The following is a 21,923-nucleotide window of genomic DNA, read 5'->3' as shown; positions in this document are numbered from 1 at the left end:
GCCTATCGACATACGGTTTGCTTCATCCAACTTTATATTCGGTATCTAACGATAAGTAAAAAAAAAAATTTAGCCCTACATGGTTGTAACAAGCCACCCCTACTTTAATTATATGCATGAATATTTTGCTTATCGTTTATAAAACTAATCATCTTGATTTTGTTAAACAGTCGAACCCTGAATCTGAAGCGTAGAAGACGAAGAAAGTATCAAACTTTAATGAAATGCTAGAACTTTTTGCGAAGGACAGGGCATCCGGTGCACAAGCTAAAAATGCTAAAGAGAGAAATGCACGATTCCAAAAGAATGACAACGTTAACTTAGAAACTTTTCCAGAAGTGGATGATTTCTGTGCTGGAAATGATGTAATACTGGAAAGCCAATTTGATATTGACGATGATATTCAAGTGCTACATCCTACATCTTCTCTAGCTGAGCAACCATCAAGTGCGAAGAAATGCAAGACTAGAAAAAGAAAAGCTGAACAAGAAAATGAAGATTTAGCCTCTATGATTATGAATAATGTTGGTAGTGTGGCTAATGCTATTTTTGAAGGCAATAAAATACTAGAAAGAGTTTATCATCGCGAGTACACGGGAGAGGAAATTTACAATGCATTGGAACCAATGGGTTTGGAACCCCGTGAAATAAGGAGGGCTTTAAGGTACTTGGTGGCCAACCAAGCAGATGCACGGGCGTTATTTAGTTGTCCTCCTCAGATACGGTTGGGCTTCCTAACAGATATGATGGATTCCGGTAACTAAATGAGTTTATGATGCGTTTATTTAGTTGAAGTTTTTATTTTTTCTTTTTAGTAACTTCGTACATTTATGACTATTTCTTTGTTGAGTATTTCACTATTTGGTTATGGATCTTGGGATTGTTTATGATTATGTGGAATTCTGTTTAGCAATTAATCAAGTTTGGGTTTGTTTTGATCACTCAAGTTCGGGTCTGTTTTTGCAGTTTTATATCTTTGTCACATGTTATGATGGCAGCTACTTTGAGTTGTGTTTACAGAAAGAACTTGGTCTAATTATAGAAAACATATACAGGTCAAAAAGTTGCATCAGGGTATTTTAGTAAAGTACCAAAATTTGAATAATTTACCGCGTAAACATATTGTGTGTAGCTTGTTTGTTTTAACGGGCCGTGCCTGCTCTTGTATGCTAATTCAGGACAGATTTGTTTCATTCGAAATGAGTCAAACTATTTTGAATTCGGGTTTTATTCACAGTCTTGTGAAGTGGACATAGCTACTGTTAACGGGTCATTTTCATGGCTGAAAAATGGGTCACATCAGTTACGGGTAATTGTCAAGTTCGAGTTTGTTTTGATCACTCAAGTTCGGGGCTGTTTTGCAGCTTTATATCTTTGTCACGTGTTATGATGGCAGCTACTTTTAGTTGTGTTTACATAAAGAACTTGGTCTAAATGTAGAGAACATATACAGGTCAAAATATTGCATCAGGGGTATTTTAGTAAAGTACCAATATTTGATTAATTTACCGCGTAAACATATTGTGCGTAGGTTGTTTGTTTTAATGGGTCGTGCGCTGCTCTTATATGGTAATTCAGGACAAATTTGTTTTAGTTGAAACGAGTCAAACTAATTTGAATTCGGGTTTTATTCACACTCTCGTGAAGTGGACAAATAGCTACTGTTAACTGATCATTTTCATGGCTGAAAAACGGGTCAAGTCAGTTACGTGCTCAAATTTCTGCGTTTTTAACTAGAGGTATTTTACCAAGGGTATAATTTGTCGTTTATATACCAAAGTTATTTCAGGTATTGAAGTGAGTAGTTTAAGTACTTCTGATAACATGTCAAATGTGTCATGTGTTTGCTCGTTGCCTACGGATCATGGCTAAAACTAATCTGTTAACTTGATCAAATTGTTGCCATATAAGATTACCAAGATACAAACATTTGAACCAGAATAACAGATTTTAAATATGAACAGACCTGAGTCTGGTAAAATATGCCAGTTGACTCAGCCTTTGACTTTGACAAATTTTTAACCTGAGCACACTAAGACTATTTCTTAAACAACATTCTTGATCCACATTCTCATAGTGATTTCCAATTTACTTTTGATGATTTCTAAGTTGACTGTTCCTATTATAAGAAGCATATTGTGAATTTTAGCAAAATGATGATCAGCATGTGAAATGACCCAGCTGCCACTGCAAACTAAACACCCATATTTCTTTTGTATCAAACCATTAACATACAAGTTGACTTTGATCTAGGTGTTGAGATTGAGCACAGAGTATTGACTTTGCCTTGTGGATTATCTTTTGCTATTTTTTCCTCTTTCTATGCCACCTGAAAAGAAGAGTAAAACAACTCACGAGTCGAGTTGGAATTTTAGAAAAAGTGCTTGAAACGAGCCGAGCTCGAGCTCGAGCTCGAGCCCGAGTCGAGTTGGAATTTTAGAAAAAGTGCTTGAAACGAGCCGAGCTCAAGCCCGAGTCGAGTTGGAATTTTAGAAAAAGTGCTTGAAACGAGCCGCGCTCGAGCCCGAGTCGAGTTGGAATTTTAGAAAAGGTGCTTGAAACGAGCCGCGCTCGAGCCCGAGTCGAGTTGGAATTTTAGAAAAGGTGCTTGAAACGAGCCGCGCTCGAGCCCTCGCAAGCCAAAATGTGCTCGGCTCGTTTATCTCACATATTTTTTGTTTTAGTTTTACTTAAATGATATAATAGTAATAAAACTCTTAATTGTTAAAAATCTTGATAAGGATTGCTTTTATATATTCATGAAATTATTTTGATATGTTATCACATGTAAATTTTATTTTAGTTCTAAAAGGGGTATATTAGTAAAATCGTAACTTTCTTTTCTTTTCCTCCTGACTCGAGAACATGTAAAATGTTAAATTTTTTTTCCTTTCTTTTCATTTTCATTAAACTCTGGAACACCAAATAAAACCAAATTTTTTCCTTTCATTTTGTTTCTTTTCTCTCCTAATTCCATTTCTTTTCTTTTCTCTTCTTAAATGTAACTCGGGAACACAACGTTAATGTTAATGTTATGGACATAATTGATAACTAAATTGCTTTTAGCAGATGATATGAAGATTTCTTGTAGCATAAATATGTGAGGGGATAACCTATTTGCAGCAACAAAATCCTAACCTATTATTGTTTTTATTATGACACCTTTTTAACCAACACTTGTAAGAACACCCACCCACACTGTGGTGAGTTGGTGACCCAAAGGCCCAAGAAAGAAAAAAGAGAAGTGCTGATCCGCATACCAAGCCACGGTCGCCAACTTTCATTTTATAACTATTTTAGCACATGTCATCACCTTATTGGTTATTGTTTTGATTTCCCTATTTTTTCAAACAATTAATTTTATATATGAGTTTTGTTTAATTACTTATATTACTTAACTTTTAAAATAATGTTTTTACAACACAGTCTTGTATAACCTTTTTTTTTTTTTTTTTTTGAATATAACATTTTGGTTATAAATTTTATTAGAAACCTAGTCATTTCAAAAAAAGAAAATGTATTTTGTTTAACATGGTTTTGATATAATATTATTGGTTTGTAAATTTATTATTTCAAAATTTTATACTTTCGTCTTGATACATATATGCCGGCACACTATATAGAGTCAATATATTTTGTATTTTATTATTTTTTCAAATGAGAGAAAACAAATTGAAAAGAAACATAGCGTAGAGAAAAAAAATAAAATAAACAATCACCACTGTACCAAGTAAATCTCACAAATAGAAGGCTACTGGTAGTCTAGTAGTATGTATTCTATAGTAGGGTTTAAGAGAGTAAGATGCATACAAACTTTACCTTTGTCAATGAGAACAAATATGCTGCTTCTTATGAGGCCCCAACATCAAGTCGTGAAAAAATACATTTTTTTTTATATCTTCATTTATTCATTAAAAAGCTAACTAAACATGTTTATGTAGTTTTCATATACAATATTGATTTGAAATTAACATTAGCATCTATCAACTATGTGTATAGTGGGCTTTTTATTTATGGGCTTAACTTTACGGTCGTGTAGCGGGCTTTGGGTTTATAGCTTTCCTAAAAGCCCATTAACTCAAAACTTCATATTACCCTCAGCTTAAATCATCATATTCCCAAACCCTAACACCGATACACTCTCTCATTTCAGCGACCACCAAAAGCTAGGGTTTCCACAACATGGCGGCAGCTCCCCCAAACTCCGTTCAATGCTTCGGCCGTAAGAAGACAGCCGTAGCCGTGACTCACTGCAAGGCCGGCCGTGGCCTCATCAAGATCAACGGCGTCCCAATCGAGCTCGTTCAGCCTGAGATCCTCCGTTACAAGGCGTTCGAACCGATCCTCCTTCTCGGCCGCCACAAGTTTGCTGGAGTCGACATGAGGATCCGCGTCAAAGGCGGAGGTCACACCTCTCAGATATACGCTATTCGTCAGAGTATCTCCAAGGCGCTTGTGGCGTACTACCAGAAGTTTGTTGATGAAGAACAGAAGAAGGAGATAAAGGATATTTTGGTCAGGTATGACAGGACTCTGCTTGTGGCTGATCCGAGACGGTGCGAGCCGAAGAAGTTTGGAGGTCGTGGTGCTCGTGCTAGGTTCCAGAAGTCGTACCGTTAAGCAAAGGAGTAATTGTTTTGTTTTTGTTGAAGTGTTTTTTATTATGTTATGTTGCGTTGAGTAATTTGCGACTTGATGGTGTTTAATTTTGTTAGACTGTTGTTTCGGTTTATGGATGCTTGTTTTGGTTACATTTGGAATCTGTTAGTTTTTAAGCTTTGTTATGGATAATAATGTTGGAACACACTAGAGTTTTATTAATAGTGTTTTTGTTGCTTATGATGATGCTTGCATTGTGCATGATTAGTCTTTATTTATCTTTCTAGTCTGTTAGAACACTAGAGTTTTATTAGTATAAGGGATTAAGGGTATCTGTTTTTAACTATACTTAAAACTAAACTTTGTGTATACTTGTAAGCATTAGCTTAAAACTTGAGTTGTGATTGGAATCTTGGTTTTGAAAACTGTGTGGGTACTGAAATGAATCTGGTTTGGGTCTTGTCTGCCGGCTTTTTAGGTTTGGATTGGGTGCCATATGGTACAACCTTGAGATGACGGGTGTACAATGTGTACGTGAAACGGGCATAAAGAAACTTGAGGTGTAGTAAACTAGTAATGATGTGGTTTGACAGGTTTTGTGCATTAAGAAGTTGCGTGCTTGGTTTTTAGGATGTATATTGAGGTTAGTTATAATTCTTGGCCAAACGAGCAGGTGGGGTGTAGGTGAGTCGGGTCAGCAATGGCTGTTTTAAATAGTGGGCATTTTGGTTTATTAACGAATAGGTTTTTGACAGAATGAGTGTGGTTTGGAACGTGCAGTTTATAAATGGTTTATGCTAATGAAATTTTTATCCCATGTCAAATAACAAATCATCAGAAGGCTTTAGGATATTTATCATATCGCTGTGTTTGTAGTAAACCTGCTTCCTAACCAAGTTGTATGGCTGCCCCAATTTTAATCTCCACTGTGCTTTCACGTCGATCTTGATGCAGAAAAGTAGTGAGTATAGAAATTAGTAGTAAATTAAAATTTAAAATACATCATACTGCAGTGTGGAATTATTCTAGGAAGTCTGTTTTCAAAACTTAATAACTTCAAAAAAAAATCACAAATGTCATTTGACCCTTTATATTAACTAAAATGAAACGTAAATTCCGGTGTCCTTTTCTCCTCAGAGCGTCAAAATCATTTATACTAAAGTTTAACTAAATATGAAACCATGGAGTTGGAAGACTTCGGTTTTGATTGACGACACGCTGCTGACACCTGGGTTGTGGATTGCATAATTGGTCTGCTGAAATTGATTGTGAAAGTGTATTCGTGTGAAACTGTAGTCGGTTTCTTGTTGAAGGATTTTACAATATTATCTATCGTCCCTTCTCATTAACTGATTAACAATATCCCCTTATATAGGGTGAAGATACATATCTCCTATATTATTACAATTGTACTCAAATAATGATAACACAATATATTCTAAATATACATTTATTATATGAAGTCTAATACTCCCACGCAGTCGAAGCGTGAAGTTGCTGATTAAGAGGCGGTCAAATGCTTAGACTGGAGCGAAAATCATCAAACAGCAGCTTGGGAAGACCTTTGGTAAAGATATCAGCTATCTGAAATCTGGTCGGTACATGTATCTGTACAGTGCCTCGTTAAACCTGCTCGCGAACAAAATGTATGTCCAATTCAATATGTTTAGTGCGTTGATGCTGAACTGGATTGCCGGAAAGGTAGATGGCACTAACATTGTCGCAATATACCAAAGTAGCCATAGTTAACGGTTTGAGAAGTTCTAACAGGAGATTTCGTATCCAGCAGATTTCAGCTACCACGTTAGCCACAGCTCTGTATTTGGCTTCCGCACTTGAGCGAGAGATAGTAGCTTGCCTTTTAGACGACCAAGAAACAAGATTGTCCCCAAGATATACGCAATATCTGGACGTAGATCGACGTGTATCAGGGCAGCCAGCCCAGTCGGCATCGGTGTAGGCACGTAAAGATACGGTCTTCGACGGACCAAGAGTTAAACCATATGAGGTTGTACCTTTAAGATACCTTAAAATTCGTTGAAGAGCATCCTAGTGTGACTGTTTTGGTGAATGCATATGAATGCAAATTTGTGGTACCGCATATGAAATATCTGGACGTGTAAATGTTAGGTACTGTAATGCTCCTGCAAGACTTCGATAAAGCGTCGGGTCCTCAAAATTAGGGCTATCAGAATGACTGAGTTTCGGTTTGGTCTCGACAGGTGTGGGAACCGATTTACATTGTGCCATGCCAGCACGTTTAAGAATGTCATGTGAGTAGCCCTGTTGTGAGAGGAACAAGTGATTACCTGTCTGAGACACGTAATGCCCAAAAAATAGCTTAAGGGGCCCAAATCTTTCATGTCAAATTCCCCGGCTAGACAAGCCATCAGTTGAAGGCGAAGGTTATTTGTGGACGTGGTGAGAATTATGTCGTCCACGTAAATGAGAAGGTATGCGGTTACCGGACCATGATTGTAAATAAACAATGAATTGTCACAACGACTTTGTACGAATCCAATAGTAGATACAAAACCAGTAAACCGTTGGTACCATGTCCTAGGTGCTTGTTTGAGGCCGTAAAGTGACTTCTTGAGACGACAAACATGATCCGGGTAATCCCGATGTCGAAACCCCATTGGTTGATGCATGTAAACTGTTTCGGTGAGGGTGCCGTGAAGAAAGGCATTAGTGACATCAAGTTGGTGAATAGACCAGGATTGAGCTAAAGCAAGGGTTAAGACCGTTTGTATAGTAGCCGGTTTTACAACCAGGCTAAAAGTTTCACCACAGTCCACACCAATTTGTTGGTTACGCCCATCACAAACAAACCGGGCTTTGTAGAGTTCAAGGGTCCCATCAGACTTGAACTTATGACGAAAGATCCACATGCTACGAATGACATTCATTTCAGGTTGGCGTGGAACTAACTCCCACGTCTTATTTTTAATAAGGGCATTAAAATCGACCGTCATGGCGTTATGCCATTCTGGAGTGGATAAGGCAATCTTTGGGTTTTTGGGAATTGGTTCAGTGACTGAGGTGTAAAGGTTGAAAAATTGTTTAGGTTTAACGATTCCGTCCATGGAGCGAGTGCGAATGGTTCGACCGGTGGAGGGGGCAGGTGACTAAATGGGGGCAGAAGTTGCCAGATTGTGTTGTGGGTCAGATACATTTATTTTATCTGGTGGACTTGGGTTTGGAGGGTTGGGGAAGGAGGTGGAGGTGGAGGTGGAGGTGGAGGTCGGTGTTTGTTGAACTAGGTGTTTGGGCCTGCGTGAATATGTTTGGAGTGGAATGGTGGGATGGGAATTGTTCTGTTGGGCCGAGGTGGAGGGCGATATTGTAGGCTGTTGTGAACTGAGCAATGGGGACTGGTGGGTTGGGTTAATAGGTTGAGTGTGAGACCATAAGAGGGGATTCAGAAAAGAAGTTAAAAATTCATAGTTTTGTAATTTAGGTTGGGAAATAGTTGCAAAAGGAAATACTGTTTCATCATATTGAACGTGACGACAAATTATGATTTTGTGATTCGTTAGGTCGAGGCATTTGTATCCCCGATGCTCGGTTGGATATCCGAGAAAGACACAAGGAGTGGATCGAGGTTGTAACTTGTGAATAGTTGTATTAGGAAGAAGGGGGTAACGTAGACATCCGAACACTTGTAGGTGATCGTAGGTGGGCAAGCGGTGGTATAGTAATTGGGTTGGAGTTTTGAGTTGTTTATTTGTATTAGGTAAGATGTTTAGAAGATAGGTGGCTATATCCAAGGCATGGTGCCACAAATTATTTGGTAGGTGTGCTTGGGCTAAAAGGGTTCGGATTATATTATTGATGGAGCGAATGGTGCGTTCCGCTTTTCCATTTTGGGAGGAGGTGTGTGGACAAGAAAACCGGAAAATCATGCCGTTATGTTGACAAAATTTTTTAAATAATGAATTTGCATATTCTTTACCGTTGCCACATTGAAATTGTTTAATTTTCCGGTTAAATTGTGTTTGTATAAGGTTTGAGAAATGAGTAAATGTGGAGTAAACATCAGATTTATGGCTAAGCAGGTATGTCCATAAAAAATTAGTAAAATCATCAATGAACAAGATATAATATCGATGTCCAGCAGTGCTAATAACGGGTGACGTCCATAGATCACTATGGATTATGTCAAAAGGCATACAAGTAGGTGTAAAAGAGGCAACAAATGGAAGTCTAGTAAATTTCCCACACACACAAGATTGACATAGTTTATTGTTTAATCGACCAAAATTAATAAAACTAGACTTTCTAAGAGAATTCAATAGTGTTGGCCCAGGGTGGCCTAATCGTTGATGCCAGACGTCTTGAGATATGGCAGCAAACGTTGATGAAGAGCGAATCTTGAATAACTGTTGAGGTGTGAGAGGATAGAGATCCCTAGAGCTATTGCTGCGTAGGATACGAGCTTTGGTCTTGAGGTCCTTCACAAGAAAGCCAAACGGATCAAATTTAATAGACACTTGATTGTCCGTTGTGAAACGGCGGACGGATAAAAGGTTTTTAATGATATTAGGGACTAAAAGGACATTATTTAGTTTAAAAGGTGGGTAAGGTGGTTTTAAGGTTTGATTGCCGTATCCACTAACAGGAATGGTATTACCATCACCAACAATAATGTTACAGAAATGCCTGTATTAAAAAAAGAAGAGAAGTTACCTGGGTTGTTGGTCATATGGTTTGTTGCCCCCGTGTCCATGAACCAAGGTTGCTCCGGTGGATAAAGAGACGTTGTGTGAAGAGCTCGCTCGATGTTAGTTGAAGCATAGCCAGCTGTGTATGGTTGAGTAGGGCGTGGGCCCAGAATACCGTGAGTGCCTTGGGTAGGAGTAGGAGATCTAACGGCTGTTGGGTAAGGACATGGTGGGGTGGACCACTGGTACTAGGGGTTGGTTGCCATCATCGGTTGTCAGGGAGAAAATCCAATTTGTTGAGTCGGGAAGAGGGATCCCCGACCACGGCCATAAGATTGGCGACCACATCCCCTGCCACGAGAACGACCCCTGCTACGACCCTGTTCCGAAGTGTGAACCTCCTGCCGAGAGTAGTCCCGACCACGACCAAAGTTGTGGTCGGAGTTTGAGGCATCAGATTTTGTAGAAGAGGCTTGTAGGGCTGTGGCAGCCGCCTTAGATGCATGTAAAGTTTGGTGTGCCTTCTGTGATTCAGCTGCACATAAACTAGAGTGGGCCTCGTTGAAGTCTGGGAATGGTTTCTTGTTCTGAAGTATGGCAGCCGTTGTTTCATATTGTTCGGTTAATCCCATGAAGAGTTGAAGCACCAATTGTTGATTTGAAAGTGGAGCATCAACATTGGTTAGTTGTTCAGCCAATACCTTAATCTCTCTGCAATAAGATTCCATGTCAGGAAAATTCTCTAATCGAGTGTTGGTGATTTTGTGTTGTAAATGAAGGGCTCGAGAAGGTTTGTTATCTTGGAATAGAGTTTCAAGGGCAAGCCAAGCATTATAGGCAGTGGCTTTTGGTTTAATGATTGTTTGAAGGAGATCAGTAGATATTGTCCCATATATCCACTCAGGGGCGGACCTACATAGTAGCCGTCGGGGTCCCGGGACACCAATGTTTTTTAAAATTTATTTAGAAGCGATATAGAAAATTTTTGAAGGACCCCATATAAATTAACACTTGGACCCCATATCAATATTACCATTCTAGTCTGGTGGAAACCCCCTTCCAATACCACACGAATGACCCGAGTTTGAGCCTTGCTCTTTCCCGTTTTTTTATGTGTTTCGTTTTTTAAAAATTTACTTTATATTAGTTTTAGTTTTGACTTTTGGCCCATGGGTTTTAACATATCCCAACCCAACTCATCAGACGTAACACCCTCCACACACATCTCAACCCCACTGCTTATCCCTAACTCACGCCTCTCTCAGTTTTTCCGGCCAGCCTCCGCCCATATCCGCCAGCCTCCGCCTCACTCCAGCCACCGTTCACCCCTCTTTGGTCTTATAAGTCTTTGTTTCCTCTGATTTTGTCTCAAACTAAAGGTAATTTTAGGGCTAATTAGTTGATTGATTTTATATATAATTATACATTTATACTCATGTTGGTTATTGTATGTTGTATATTGTTTTTAGATTGTGACTTTGTTTTCTTAAAAACTTGAACTTTAGGGTTAATTATGCAAGAATCATTGAAAAGAAAGTTTGAGCCCTCGTCTTCTTCAAGTAATACATCTAAGAAAATTGATTTGGAAGACCTTCCATCAGATTACGTTCATGTTTTTCGGGTATGAATTAAAAGTGTATGTTTCATCTAGTTTCTAATTTAGATTCTTTCTACTTACTCGTTTCCAATGACACCATAGTTCCGTGTTTTATTATGTTCCTCGCCTCGACCCGACCCGAATAACGACCGACCCGAAAAATTTTGTAAACCGAAAAATTGGGACCCCATCGACAAAAAATCCTGGGTCCGCCACTGTATCCACTGTAATACTATGGCATCGAGTCGGTTCCAGAGAGTAACTTCCTCGACTTGTGCCTTATCACAAGAAACATCAAGCGGAGATTTGTTGGGTTCCAGGTGGTCTTGTACTTGAAAAGCAATGCAGTGGACCCGGAATAATTCGGACCAAGTAACATATCGAGCAGTTTCATTGTCAAGAACAACAGGGATGAAATTCTTGATATTGGAGATAGCAACTGCAGGGTGAAGTTTAGCATCCATTGGATATATGTTGCAGTTTAAGGTATAATCTGGTAAGGGCTGGTAAGGGACTGGAAGAATGAGGGAGAGAAGAAAAAAAATATATAGTAGTAGAGAAGGGAGGGAGGAAGATGACGGCTGAGAAGGGTGGTAGGGTTAGGGTTGGCTCAATGATACCATGAAGGATTTTAGAATATTATCCATCGTCCCTTCTCATTAACAACATCCCCTTATATAGGGTGAAGATACATATATCCTATACTATTACAATTGTACTCAAATAATGATAACACAATATATTCTAAATATACATTTATTATATGAAGTCTATTACTTGTGTTGCTCAACTTCCACCCTTGATCCGGTTTTGGGTTGCTCAGCTTCCACCCTCGATCCGGTTTGGCCATTCGGTTTGCGGATTTTAATAGGTGACATGCGGTTTTTTGTTTGGGTTGCTCGGTGACTGGTAATACGCTGGGGTTTGACCTACGCCCACTGCCCCACAAGCTTTTCCCTTTATGAGTTATGACCGAGACTTACTTTCAGCATTTTCAACTATGCCATTTAGATCCATTGAAACTAACTCTAAGCCCAATGCAACCCATAGCTTTATTATATCAAAAGTCCAAAAAAGCCATTTTGAATGAAGTGTGCAGGTTTGAATTGTCACGTATTACTAAATCATATCTAGAGGTCATTCATATTAAAAGTTTAGTTGGGAAATGGTAGAAACTTATGAAAACAAATTAAGAAAGTTGCATAAATACCATGCTAGAACTAACATGCAAAACCAATTTGAGCTAGAACAACTTGGAAACAGTAGGTAACCTTGAATCTCTTTCAAATAACCTTGAATCCTCTTTGCAACTTTTAAGTGTAATTTAGTGTGTTTTGACATTAGAGTCGTGTTTGGATGTGTGACTGTGAGATACATCAGGCTTCCAAGAATTTGAAGCTCCGAACAATTGGTCTACTAACAAGTCTGCTTCCAACACTTTCAACCGCTTCAACACATCATTAGCATATTTCTTTTATTTTCATAGTTCTTGGAAACACATTCTGGTATTTAGTTGTAACATCTTGTAACATATAAGCTACTCATATTCAATTGGTGTTTCTCTGCTAGGATGTCACCCCATTCATGGCGGTTGCCTTCTTTCTCTTCCTTGAGCACTACAACCTAATTGGTGCTTTCCCTTCAACAAATTACAAATGCATGCATGCTTTGTCTAAAATATAATGACCGATAAAGAACAAATACGTTTTCCCACTATTGGATATGGGATCAATAGGACCACAAATGTCTGTTTCTACATGTTTCTTGCTTGTGGTTTACTCCTTTTAAGAATTACAAATTAATATCGCTTTCCAGTAATAGAATCAGTACATAATATTTTTTGAATCTTACTGTGGAAGTCCTTGTACCATCTTCTTAAATTGTAAAGTTCTCAGCACCTTGTAAGTTGTAACTCAAATGCCCCCATCATTGGTGTACCAAAGATAAGTGAGGTACATGTGACATCCCTCGATTTCGGGTCAAATTGTATTTATTTTGTATTTGTTTTTATGTTGTAAACCGACCCGATTTATATCCCGAACATTTCAAATATATAAAATATTGGATTTTATGTTACTAAAACATTTCGCTTGTCTAATTTGAAAAACCCCTTTTACGGATTCGAAAACGGACTTAAAACGCTCAAGATACATCAAAAACGAACTTCCAGACGCGAACCGACGTGCAGACCAGCAGCAAATTAGCAGCAGACCAGCAGCCCCATCTTTTTTTTGTTGTTTTGTGACTTGTCTTGACCCCTCTTGCATGCAAACCTTGATATCACATCCCATGCTTGACCCTTTCAACCCACCCTATATATACACCCATATCCCCCCCTTCATTCATTAATCCCTGCTCATTCATCTCTTTCTCTTCCAATTCTTAAGCATTCAAAGGTGTTCTTCATATTTTTTTGGCAGTTTGACTTTCCAAAGTCAAACTGACCATAGTCTTACATTATAATCAACTTATTAACACTTATTTATACTTGAAGATTGTTATACAACATATATATAATAGCACCTTTGTACCTTCGGTGGGCATTTCTCTGGTCTCGGTCGGTTAAGTGTCCGACCCATAAGACAAAGCTACATGGAGGACTCGTAGTAGTCCTTGATTATATATATTTTCTGCATCTAACCATCAAACTTGTTATACTTGTTTAACTTCTGCTCATCTTAGTTCTATTTTACATTTTGAGTTCCATGGTTATGGGTTTGTAGAGACTAGCCTCGGTTATTCCGTAAATAGCTCCAAACCAGAAGCCGAACTCTTGTTTACTAGTTTGTTTAAATAGTTGTATAAACATGTTTTATGTAAGATTTGAGTTTCTAAAATCATTTTAATTAGTTCCATGGTTATGGGTTTGTAGAATCTAACCCCGGTCTTATCCCGAAACAAGATCCGAACCGGAAACCGAACTTTCGTTTAAAGACTTTGTTGTTGACTTTTTGTATGTAAAACTTTGGTATTATTATTTATAAATTATTTTACAAGTTCTATGATGTTTGGATATGTGGTAACCATTCTTGGCCTAATTCCAAGATAAAAACCGAACCAAACCGAGCCAAACCAAGTTTACTCGCTTAAGACACACAAGTGTGTTTTTAACCATTAAAGCTTATATATTTCTTTAAAAATACTTTATAAACTGATTTTAATTATTTTCACAAAGTATTCGGAATGTTGAATCCAACTTGTCTTATAACAAAGTTTGGACTGATTAAACCAAACACTCGCTTAACAGACGTTGTTAGTTCTAAAACAATAGAACTACATACTTGGTTAAGTCTCTTTAAGATTTATTAAGTTATCTCATACATTTTATTTTGGGAAAGTTGACTTTGGGTTTGGTCAAGTCACCAATATAACACCCCGACCAAAGGCGGATTATACATCGGGGCGCCACATATTGTTTCATTACTCGTGACACTATTGGGTGTCAATATTTAATAAATATATTCATTCACGCACGCGCAACGTAAACACAAGATAACATAAATCAATATATTATAAGGCAAAATATTCGAACAACAATAACTTGTCTTGATACATTTTAATCTAGGTCCAAAAGTAAAAACGTCCTACGTGTCCACAAGCTCCAAAAACAGCTACAGCAAACCTGAACATGTGTTAAAATAAACGTCAAACACTTGCGTGTTGGTGAGAAATCAAGTTTAATAGATAATAATAGATAACAATAATCACTGCGCGCAACACGTGTATGTCTGGTGTTTAACAAGGGTGTAATCAGATTGTGATCAAGCCTAAATAGATCATAGTTCATAGTTCAATCCGTGCTCCCAAATGAGCACAAAAACAAGAAAACATCTGTGCAAGTGTAAACAAAGAAAACCGTAAACGATAGATCTCCCGTGTTCATCTAATGGATCCATGAAAACTTCGGAATAGGCCGAACAAAGCGGTTAATGATACACACATACAAATAAACAGCCAAGTAAACGTCCTCAACACATGGGATACTGCGCGACTAAAGTTCATAAACCAGTTTAAGACTCAAGTTTGTACGAACACATGAACATCCCAAAACATTAAAAATAAAAAGGGATTAGGTACGAGATTACTCACTTGATAAACGATGCGGTGTAAGATAAAGTAAGAACTAACTTTAAACAAGCACAAGTTAACCTATAAATAAGATTATTGTTTTAATGATTTGTTTTAAGTCATGATTAAGTTAGCATAATTAATAAGTAAATTATTATATATAATATATATTACCGGAAAGCAGGGCAGAACAGGGAGGAAGACGAAGGCAAAGAGAGAGGAGGCGGCAGAGGAAGAACAACGGCAAGGAGCAAGAGAGAACAGGAGAGTTTAAGTGCTTTGTGTGTGTAGTGTTAGGAAAATTAACATTATTATTTATAGAGAAACCTTAGGGAACACAATCCCTAGAAAAGGGGAAAAGATCTCCAAAAAGTAAAAGATTCCAAAAGCAAAAGATATCAAAAGATATGGTAGCTGCAGGGGACAAAGGAAAAGCTGACAGGTAACAGTAAACAGGCATGGGAGGGTTAGATAAAGGTACTGGTCAAGCATGGAAAAGCAGATCTCAAAAGATTATGTCAGTCACTTTTCCTGTCAACCAATGAGGTTGGTGCGCATGCTGCGCCAAAAGTGGCTTTTCAGACATAAGACAGGTTAGGTCAACAGCACAAAAGATAAGATATCAAAAGCAAACAAGCAAGTTAGAACAGAAGAAAGGACACAAGACAGCGCGAGAAAGCTTCAAGCGCGAAGGCAGACACAGAAGGTCAAGAGAGCGCGAGCGCGAAGGCAGACAGAACCAACCTTTGCGCGCCGCGGAAAGAACTATATTTCTAAGCGCGCCGCGGGAAGAACTTCAATTCTAAGCGCGTCGCGAGAAGAACTATATTCCTTAGCGCGTCGCGGGAAGAACGGGATCCATAGCGCGCCGCGGGAAGAACTAAAATCCTTAGCGCGCTGCGGGGACAGTTCATCTCGCGTATCGCAGTAACAGGTGGTCTTCACGCAGGCTTCCTTATAGGGAGTCTAGCGCGTGGAGCTGCGCAGACAACCTTAGGCGGGAAGGAACAAAGGACAGCAAAGAGTAAGGAGAGAGGGAAACAAGGCTTAAGGGCGGGACGGCGACAAGAGGGAAAAGAAGGCGGAAAGAGAGAAGAAGGAAGAGGGAGGGGACGGCGGAAAGAAAGAGAGAGAAAGAGGCGGGAAGGAAAATATATTATTATTATTAAAAGTAAAATATAAGTATAAATAAATATTAAATCATAACAGAAAGAGATCGGATCGGAAAACGGGTACCTGGGTCGGGTCGGATCGGGGCAGATGTCACAGTCTCCCCTACTTTAAGAAATTTCGTCCCGAAATTTATCTCGAAGTAGGCTGCGCAGAGAACATGTGCGGGTACTTGATCTTCATTTGATCTTCCCTTTCCCATGTAAACTCGGCTCCGCGCTTGGACTCCCAGCGAACTTTCACGATAGGGATGCGACTGCGCTTGGTTTGCTTAACCTCGCGATCCATAATCTCAACAGGCTTCTCAACGAAATGCATAGATTCATCAACTTGAACTTCATCAAGTGGAATGTGAAGGTTCTCGTCAGCTAAACACTTCTTGAGATTGGATACATGGAACGTTGGATGCACATTACTGAGCGCGGGCGGCAGGTCAAGTCTGTAGGCAACTTTTCCTACGCGCGCGAGAATCTTAAATGGTCCAACATATCGAGGAGCAAGCTTACCTTTCTTCCCAAAGCGGACAACACCCTTCCAGGGCGACACTTTGAGGAGAACAAGATCACCAACTTGGAATTCGAGAGGCTTCCGCCTACGATCTGCGTAACTCTTCTGTCGGCTTCTGGCAGTCAGCAGATGATCACGGATCTTGGCGATTTTATCGGTTGTCTCTTGAACTAGTTCGGGTCCTGTGATTTGAGCTTCTCCCACTTCGCTCCAACAAATCGGGGATCGGCACTTACGACCGTAAAGTGCTTCAAATGGGGCCATACCGATACTGGAATGATAGCTGTTATTATAAGAGAACTCGATCAAAGGCAGGTGCGAATCCCAATTACCCCCAAAATCAATAACACAAGATCGGAGCATATCCTCAAGGGTTTGAATAGTTCGCTCAGACTGACCGTCAGTCTGAGGATGATATGCCGTACTCATGTCCAAGCGAGTTCCTAGCGCAGATTGGAGAGATTTCCAAAAGCGAGATATAAAACGGCCATCGCGATCGGATATGATGCTCAAAGGAGTACCATGGCGGCAGACGATTTCCTTGACATAAAGCTGCGCGAGTTGCTCAACACGGTAGTTTTCACGAATGGGCAGAAAGTGAGCAGACTTAGTCAACCGATCCACTATTACCCAAATGCTATCATGTTTGCTTGCTGTCAAAGGTAACTTGGTAATAAAGTCCATCGCTACACATTCCCATTTCCATGTAGGAATTTCTGGTTGTTCGAGCAAACCAGATGGGCGTTGATGTTCAGCTTTTACCTTAGAACAAGTCAGGCATCTAGCTACGAACACAGCAATATCCTTTTTCATACCGGGCCACCAATAAGTAATGCGCAAATCCTTGTACATCTTATCAGCGCCGGGATGAATAGAATACCGAGATTTATGCGCTTCACTCAGGATATCAGCGCGAAGATTCTCATCAAAGGGAATCCAGATGCGATTGAGATAGCAGAGAATTCCACTCAGATTAGGGACAAAATGCGCTTCCGCGCCACACGCTAACTCGGCGCGAAAGTTACCATTACTGATGGATGCGCGCTGCGCGTCGCGAATGCGTGATTCCAGATTGCTCTGAATCAGCGCAAAGTGAAGCTGCGTGCGCGGCAAGATACAGTTAAGCTGGCAGGGTTTACGGCTGAGCGCATCGGCTACCACATTAGCCTTACCAGGATGATATCGGATCTCACAATCGTAATCGCTGATGAGTTCGTTCCATCGGCGTTGCCTCATGTTAAGTTCCTTCTGATCAAAGATATGCTGAAGGCTTTTATGGTCAGTGTAGAGGATACACTTAGTACCATAAAGGTAGTGTCTCCAGATTTTCAAGGCAAAAACAACTGCACCAAGTTCGAGGTCGTGAGTTGTATAATTCTTTTCATGAACCTTGAGTTGCCTTGATGCGTAAGCGATAACCTTGCCTCGTTGCATAAGAACACAACCGAGACCTTGGTTGGAGGCATCGCAGTATACGACAAAATCATCATTACCCTCAGGTAGCGCAAGAACAGGAGCTTCACACAACAATCGCTTGAGTGTTAAAAAGGCTTCTTCTTGCTTCGAGCCCCAAATATACGGTTTACCTTTGTGCGTTAAAGCTGTTAAAGGCAAAGCGATCTTCGAGAAGTTCGAAATGAAACGCCGGTAATAACCAGCTAAGCCCAGAAAGGAACGGATCTCGGAAGGAGTGGTCGGCGTAATCCAGTTCTTGATTGCTTCAATTTTGGATGGGTCGACATGAATACCCATCTTGTTCACAACATGGCCAAGAAACTGTACTTCATCAGACCAGAATTCACACTTGGAAAGCTTAGCATAGAGTTGCTCAGTTCGAAGCTTTTGCAACACCAACCGAAGATGTTGCTCATGCTCGGCCTTGGTCTTAGAATAAATCAGAACGTCATCGATAAACACAATCACAAATCGGTCCAAGAAAGGTCTACACACCCGATTCATTAGATCCATGAAAACGGCGGGTGCGTTGGTTAAACCGAAGGACATGACCAAGAATTCAAAGTGGCCATAACGAGTAGAAAAGCAGTCTTCGGAACATCTTCATCGCGGATGCGCAACTGATGATAGCCAGAGCGGAGATCGATCTTGGAGAAACAAGAGGCACCTTGGAGTTGATCAAAGAGGTCGTCAATACGCGGTAAGGGATACCGGTTTTTAATGGTGAGTTTGTTCAACTCGCGGTAATCAATACACATGCGAAACGATCCATCTTTCTTTTTAACGAACAACACCGGAGCACCCCAAGGCGAAGAGCTAGGGCGAATGAATCCTTTAGCAGTCAACTCTTGAAGTTGGCTTGCCAATTCTTGCATCTCTGCTGGCGCAAGACGGTAAGGAGATTTAGCTACGGGGGAAGCACCAGGGACAAGATCAATACGGAACTCGACTTCACGAACGGGAGGGATACCAGGAAGATCATCAGGAAAAACTTCAGGGAAATCACGCACCACAGGGATATCGCGAAGCTTCTTTCCTTCACCGGGTTTAACCACATGGGCTAGAAATGCAATACACTTCTTCCGCATGAGTCTTTGGGCTTCGGCGCAAGACATAAGCTTAAGACCACTGGAGGGTTTCTCGCCATAGATGTGAAGATCACCATTTTCTCGAGGTATGCGAATCATCTTCTTGGCGCAAATAACTTCGGCGCGATTATGCGTAAGCCAGTCCATACCAATGATAACATCAAAGCTCCCAAGAGGCATGGGGATGAGGTCGATCAGAAAATCGTTTTCGTTAAGGTTAAGCGTGCAATCTTTAATCACTGAGTTAATTAAAACAGTTTCACCATTAGCCAATTCAACTGAAAAATTTTCTTTTAAGTTATCGCGCGGTCGCGCAAGCTTCTGCTCAAACGCGCGAGAAATAAAACTTCGATCGGCGCCAGTATCAAAAAGTACAGAAGCATAAAATCCGTTAAGCAAAAATGTACCATTAACTACGTCATTATTCGCTTGCGCTTGGTGCGCGGTTATGTTAAAAGCTCGTCCTCGTGCCACTTGGTTCGAAATCTGGTTCACCGGATTCGCTTGCGTAATCTGAACTTGTAGTCTCGGGCATGCGTTCCGGAAATGACTGGGATCACCGCAGTTATAGCACGACCTGGGTCGTGGATTAGGGTATGTTGGTTGTGGGTTCTGCGGGTAGGCTGGTGGTGTTGGCGCAATTGGATTGGCGGGAGGGACTCTACAGAACTCGGCAGAGTGGCCAACGCGACCACATCGGTTACATTGTCGACACGGGACTTGGGTTGGATGGTGAAGTCTACAGGTTGGGCAAAAGGGTTGGTTTCCTGTGTAGGGTTTCTTAGTTGGCGGGGCAGGGAGTGCGGGATTGGTTAAGGCATAGTTATGGACTACAGGTGTTGGGTAGGTTGGCAGTGAGTTAGGAGCGTATACTGGAGGTTGGTAGGTGGGTTGCTGGACAATGGGCGGGCTGGTAAGCGCATAGGCTTTGCGCCTGCGCTTGAGGTTGTTACGGTTTGAGGGTTCTGGTTTGGTTTCTGTTGGTTCAGGAACAGTCTTGGTGAGTTTGGTCTTCTCAGATCCCCGCAGGAACAGGGTTCCTGCTCTGACATGGTTGTCGCTGAGCACAGCGGCCAACTCGATGGCGTCAGAGAGGGTTACTGGGTTTCTGGCCCATACAGAATCTTGAATTTCCATGGGGAGACCCCCAAGGAATTTCTCGATGGCTCGGCGGGAAGGGGTAACAAGGTGAGGGACAAGCAGGCTTAGTTCATGAAAACGCGTCGCGTACTCGCGCGCTTCACCGCTGTATTGCTTCAAGTTCCAAAATTCTTCCTCCAGGCGCTTAACTTCGTTGGGAGGGCAGAATTCTCGCGTCAGAATTTCCTTAAATTCCTCCCAGAGCATGCTAGAAGCAGCTTCTGCGCCACGCGCATGAGCTACTCCATTCCACCATGTAAGCGCTCTGGATTCCAGGACACTGGAGGCATATAGGGTTCGTCTGTCAGGAGGGCATTGGGTATGGAGGAAAGTGTTTTCAATTTTCTCAAGCCACTGGAGCATCACGGTGGCTCCTTCAAGCCCTGTGAATTTCGGAGGGTTACCCGCGTTAAAGGACTTAATGTTGTAACCAGAGGTGTTGGTATTGTTTTGGCTCAAAGCTTGGGCTATTGCGGCGGCCATTTCCTGGGAACGTTGCTGCCTGCGTCTGCGCGAGGCTTCTCTCCTCTGATGTCGGCGAGATAGCGGAGGCATTCTATAAAAGTTTTAGTTTTAGTTAATATCTTGGTTTTAGCGCAAAGTATAACCTCGAAAAGCTTGGTTTCGCGGAGTCAGTTACTGTCAAAAGTTAAAGTAAAATAAATGACCCTAAATGCAGACTTAATAAAGGTAACAAATTCGAATCAAGAATCGACAATTCATGTATCACCATGACTTTTCCGAATTCTCAATTTAAAATAACGAGTAAACGAGTATTGGAGATTGACGATTCATGTATCACCATGACTTTTCAATCCTCAATATAAAAAAATACAAGAAAATGAGTATTGGAGGTTGAGAATTCATGTATCACCATGACTTTTCAAGTCTCCAACCTCAGAACATAATCGCAAATGGAAATTGAAAATCAACTATTCATGTATCACCATGACTTTTCGGATTTTCAAGTCCAACAAACGAATATGTAAATAAAATCAATAAAAATCGAAATTCAACAAAAATCGAAATATCGCGGAATAGAACATAAAACCATACGCTGCGTCTGCGCAAGCATATTTATAAATAACGAGTAATTAACAATAAGCGCGCAAACATGAAATTTCTCTCATGCGCGAGAAGGGACTCTTAGGTATTCTAGGCCGTTACGTCTAACCACCTATCCTAAAGTCAACGAGCTCTGATATCAATCTATAACACCCCGACCAAAGGCGGATTATACATCGGGGCGCCACATATTGTTTCATTACTCGTGACACTATTGGGTGTCAATATTTAATAAATATATTCATTCACGCACGCGCAACGTAAACACAAGATAACATAAATCAATATATTATAAGGCAAAATATTCGAACAACAATAACTTGTCTTGATACATTTTAATCTAGGTCCAAAAGTAAAAACGTCCTACGTGTCCACAAGCTCCAAAAACAGCTACAGCAAACCTGAACATGTGTTAAAATAAACGTCAAACACTTGCGTGTTGGTGAGAAATCAAGTTTAATAGATAATAATAGATAACAATAATCACTGCGCGCAACACGTGTATGTCTGGTGTTTAACAAGGGTGTAATCAGATTGTGATCAAGCCTAAATAGATCATAGTTCATAGTT

The 21,923-nt window shown here is 40.4% G+C and overlaps 2 protein-coding genes across 2 annotated transcripts; both read left to right on the top strand.

Annotated features, from left to right (window-relative positions):
- Positions 1-224: 224 nt before the first annotated feature.
- Positions 225-764, top strand: LOC143602043 (uncharacterized). Its single transcript, XM_077079291.1, has one exon. It carries the CDS (start codon positions 225-227, stop codon positions 762-764), a length of 540 nt encoding a protein of 179 aa, XP_076935406.1.
- A 3,381-nt stretch (positions 765-4,145) lies between these two features.
- Positions 4,146-4,684, top strand: LOC143600622 (small ribosomal subunit protein uS9-like). Its single transcript, XM_077078255.1, has one exon. It carries the CDS (start codon positions 4,183-4,185, stop codon positions 4,618-4,620), a length of 438 nt encoding a protein of 145 aa, XP_076934370.1. The 5' UTR covers positions 4,146-4,182; the 3' UTR covers positions 4,621-4,684.
- The last annotated feature ends 17,239 nt before the right edge of the window (positions 4,685-21,923 follow it).

This window comes from Bidens hawaiensis, unplaced genomic scaffold (genome assembly GCF_021521415.1).
Source record: "Bidens hawaiensis isolate Kalapana, Puna unplaced genomic scaffold, B.hawaiensis_p1.1 tig00001960_1, whole genome shotgun sequence".
In the NCBI taxonomy this organism is placed as follows: Eukaryota; Viridiplantae; Streptophyta; class Magnoliopsida; order Asterales; family Asteraceae; genus Bidens; species Bidens hawaiensis.
The sequence above is the reverse complement of the archived record's forward strand: the minus strand, read 5'-3'. Positions and strand labels throughout refer to the sequence as shown.

What these genes read in the sequence shown, in the direction of transcription:
- LOC143602043 (XM_077079291.1), top strand. Translation starts at nt 225, where the DNA reads ATGCTAGAACTTTTTGCGAAGGACAGGGCATCCGGTGCACAAGCTAAA.
- LOC143600622 (XM_077078255.1), top strand. Translation starts at nt 4,183, where the DNA reads ATGGCGGCAGCTCCCCCAAACTCCGTTCAATGCTTCGGCCGTAAGAAG.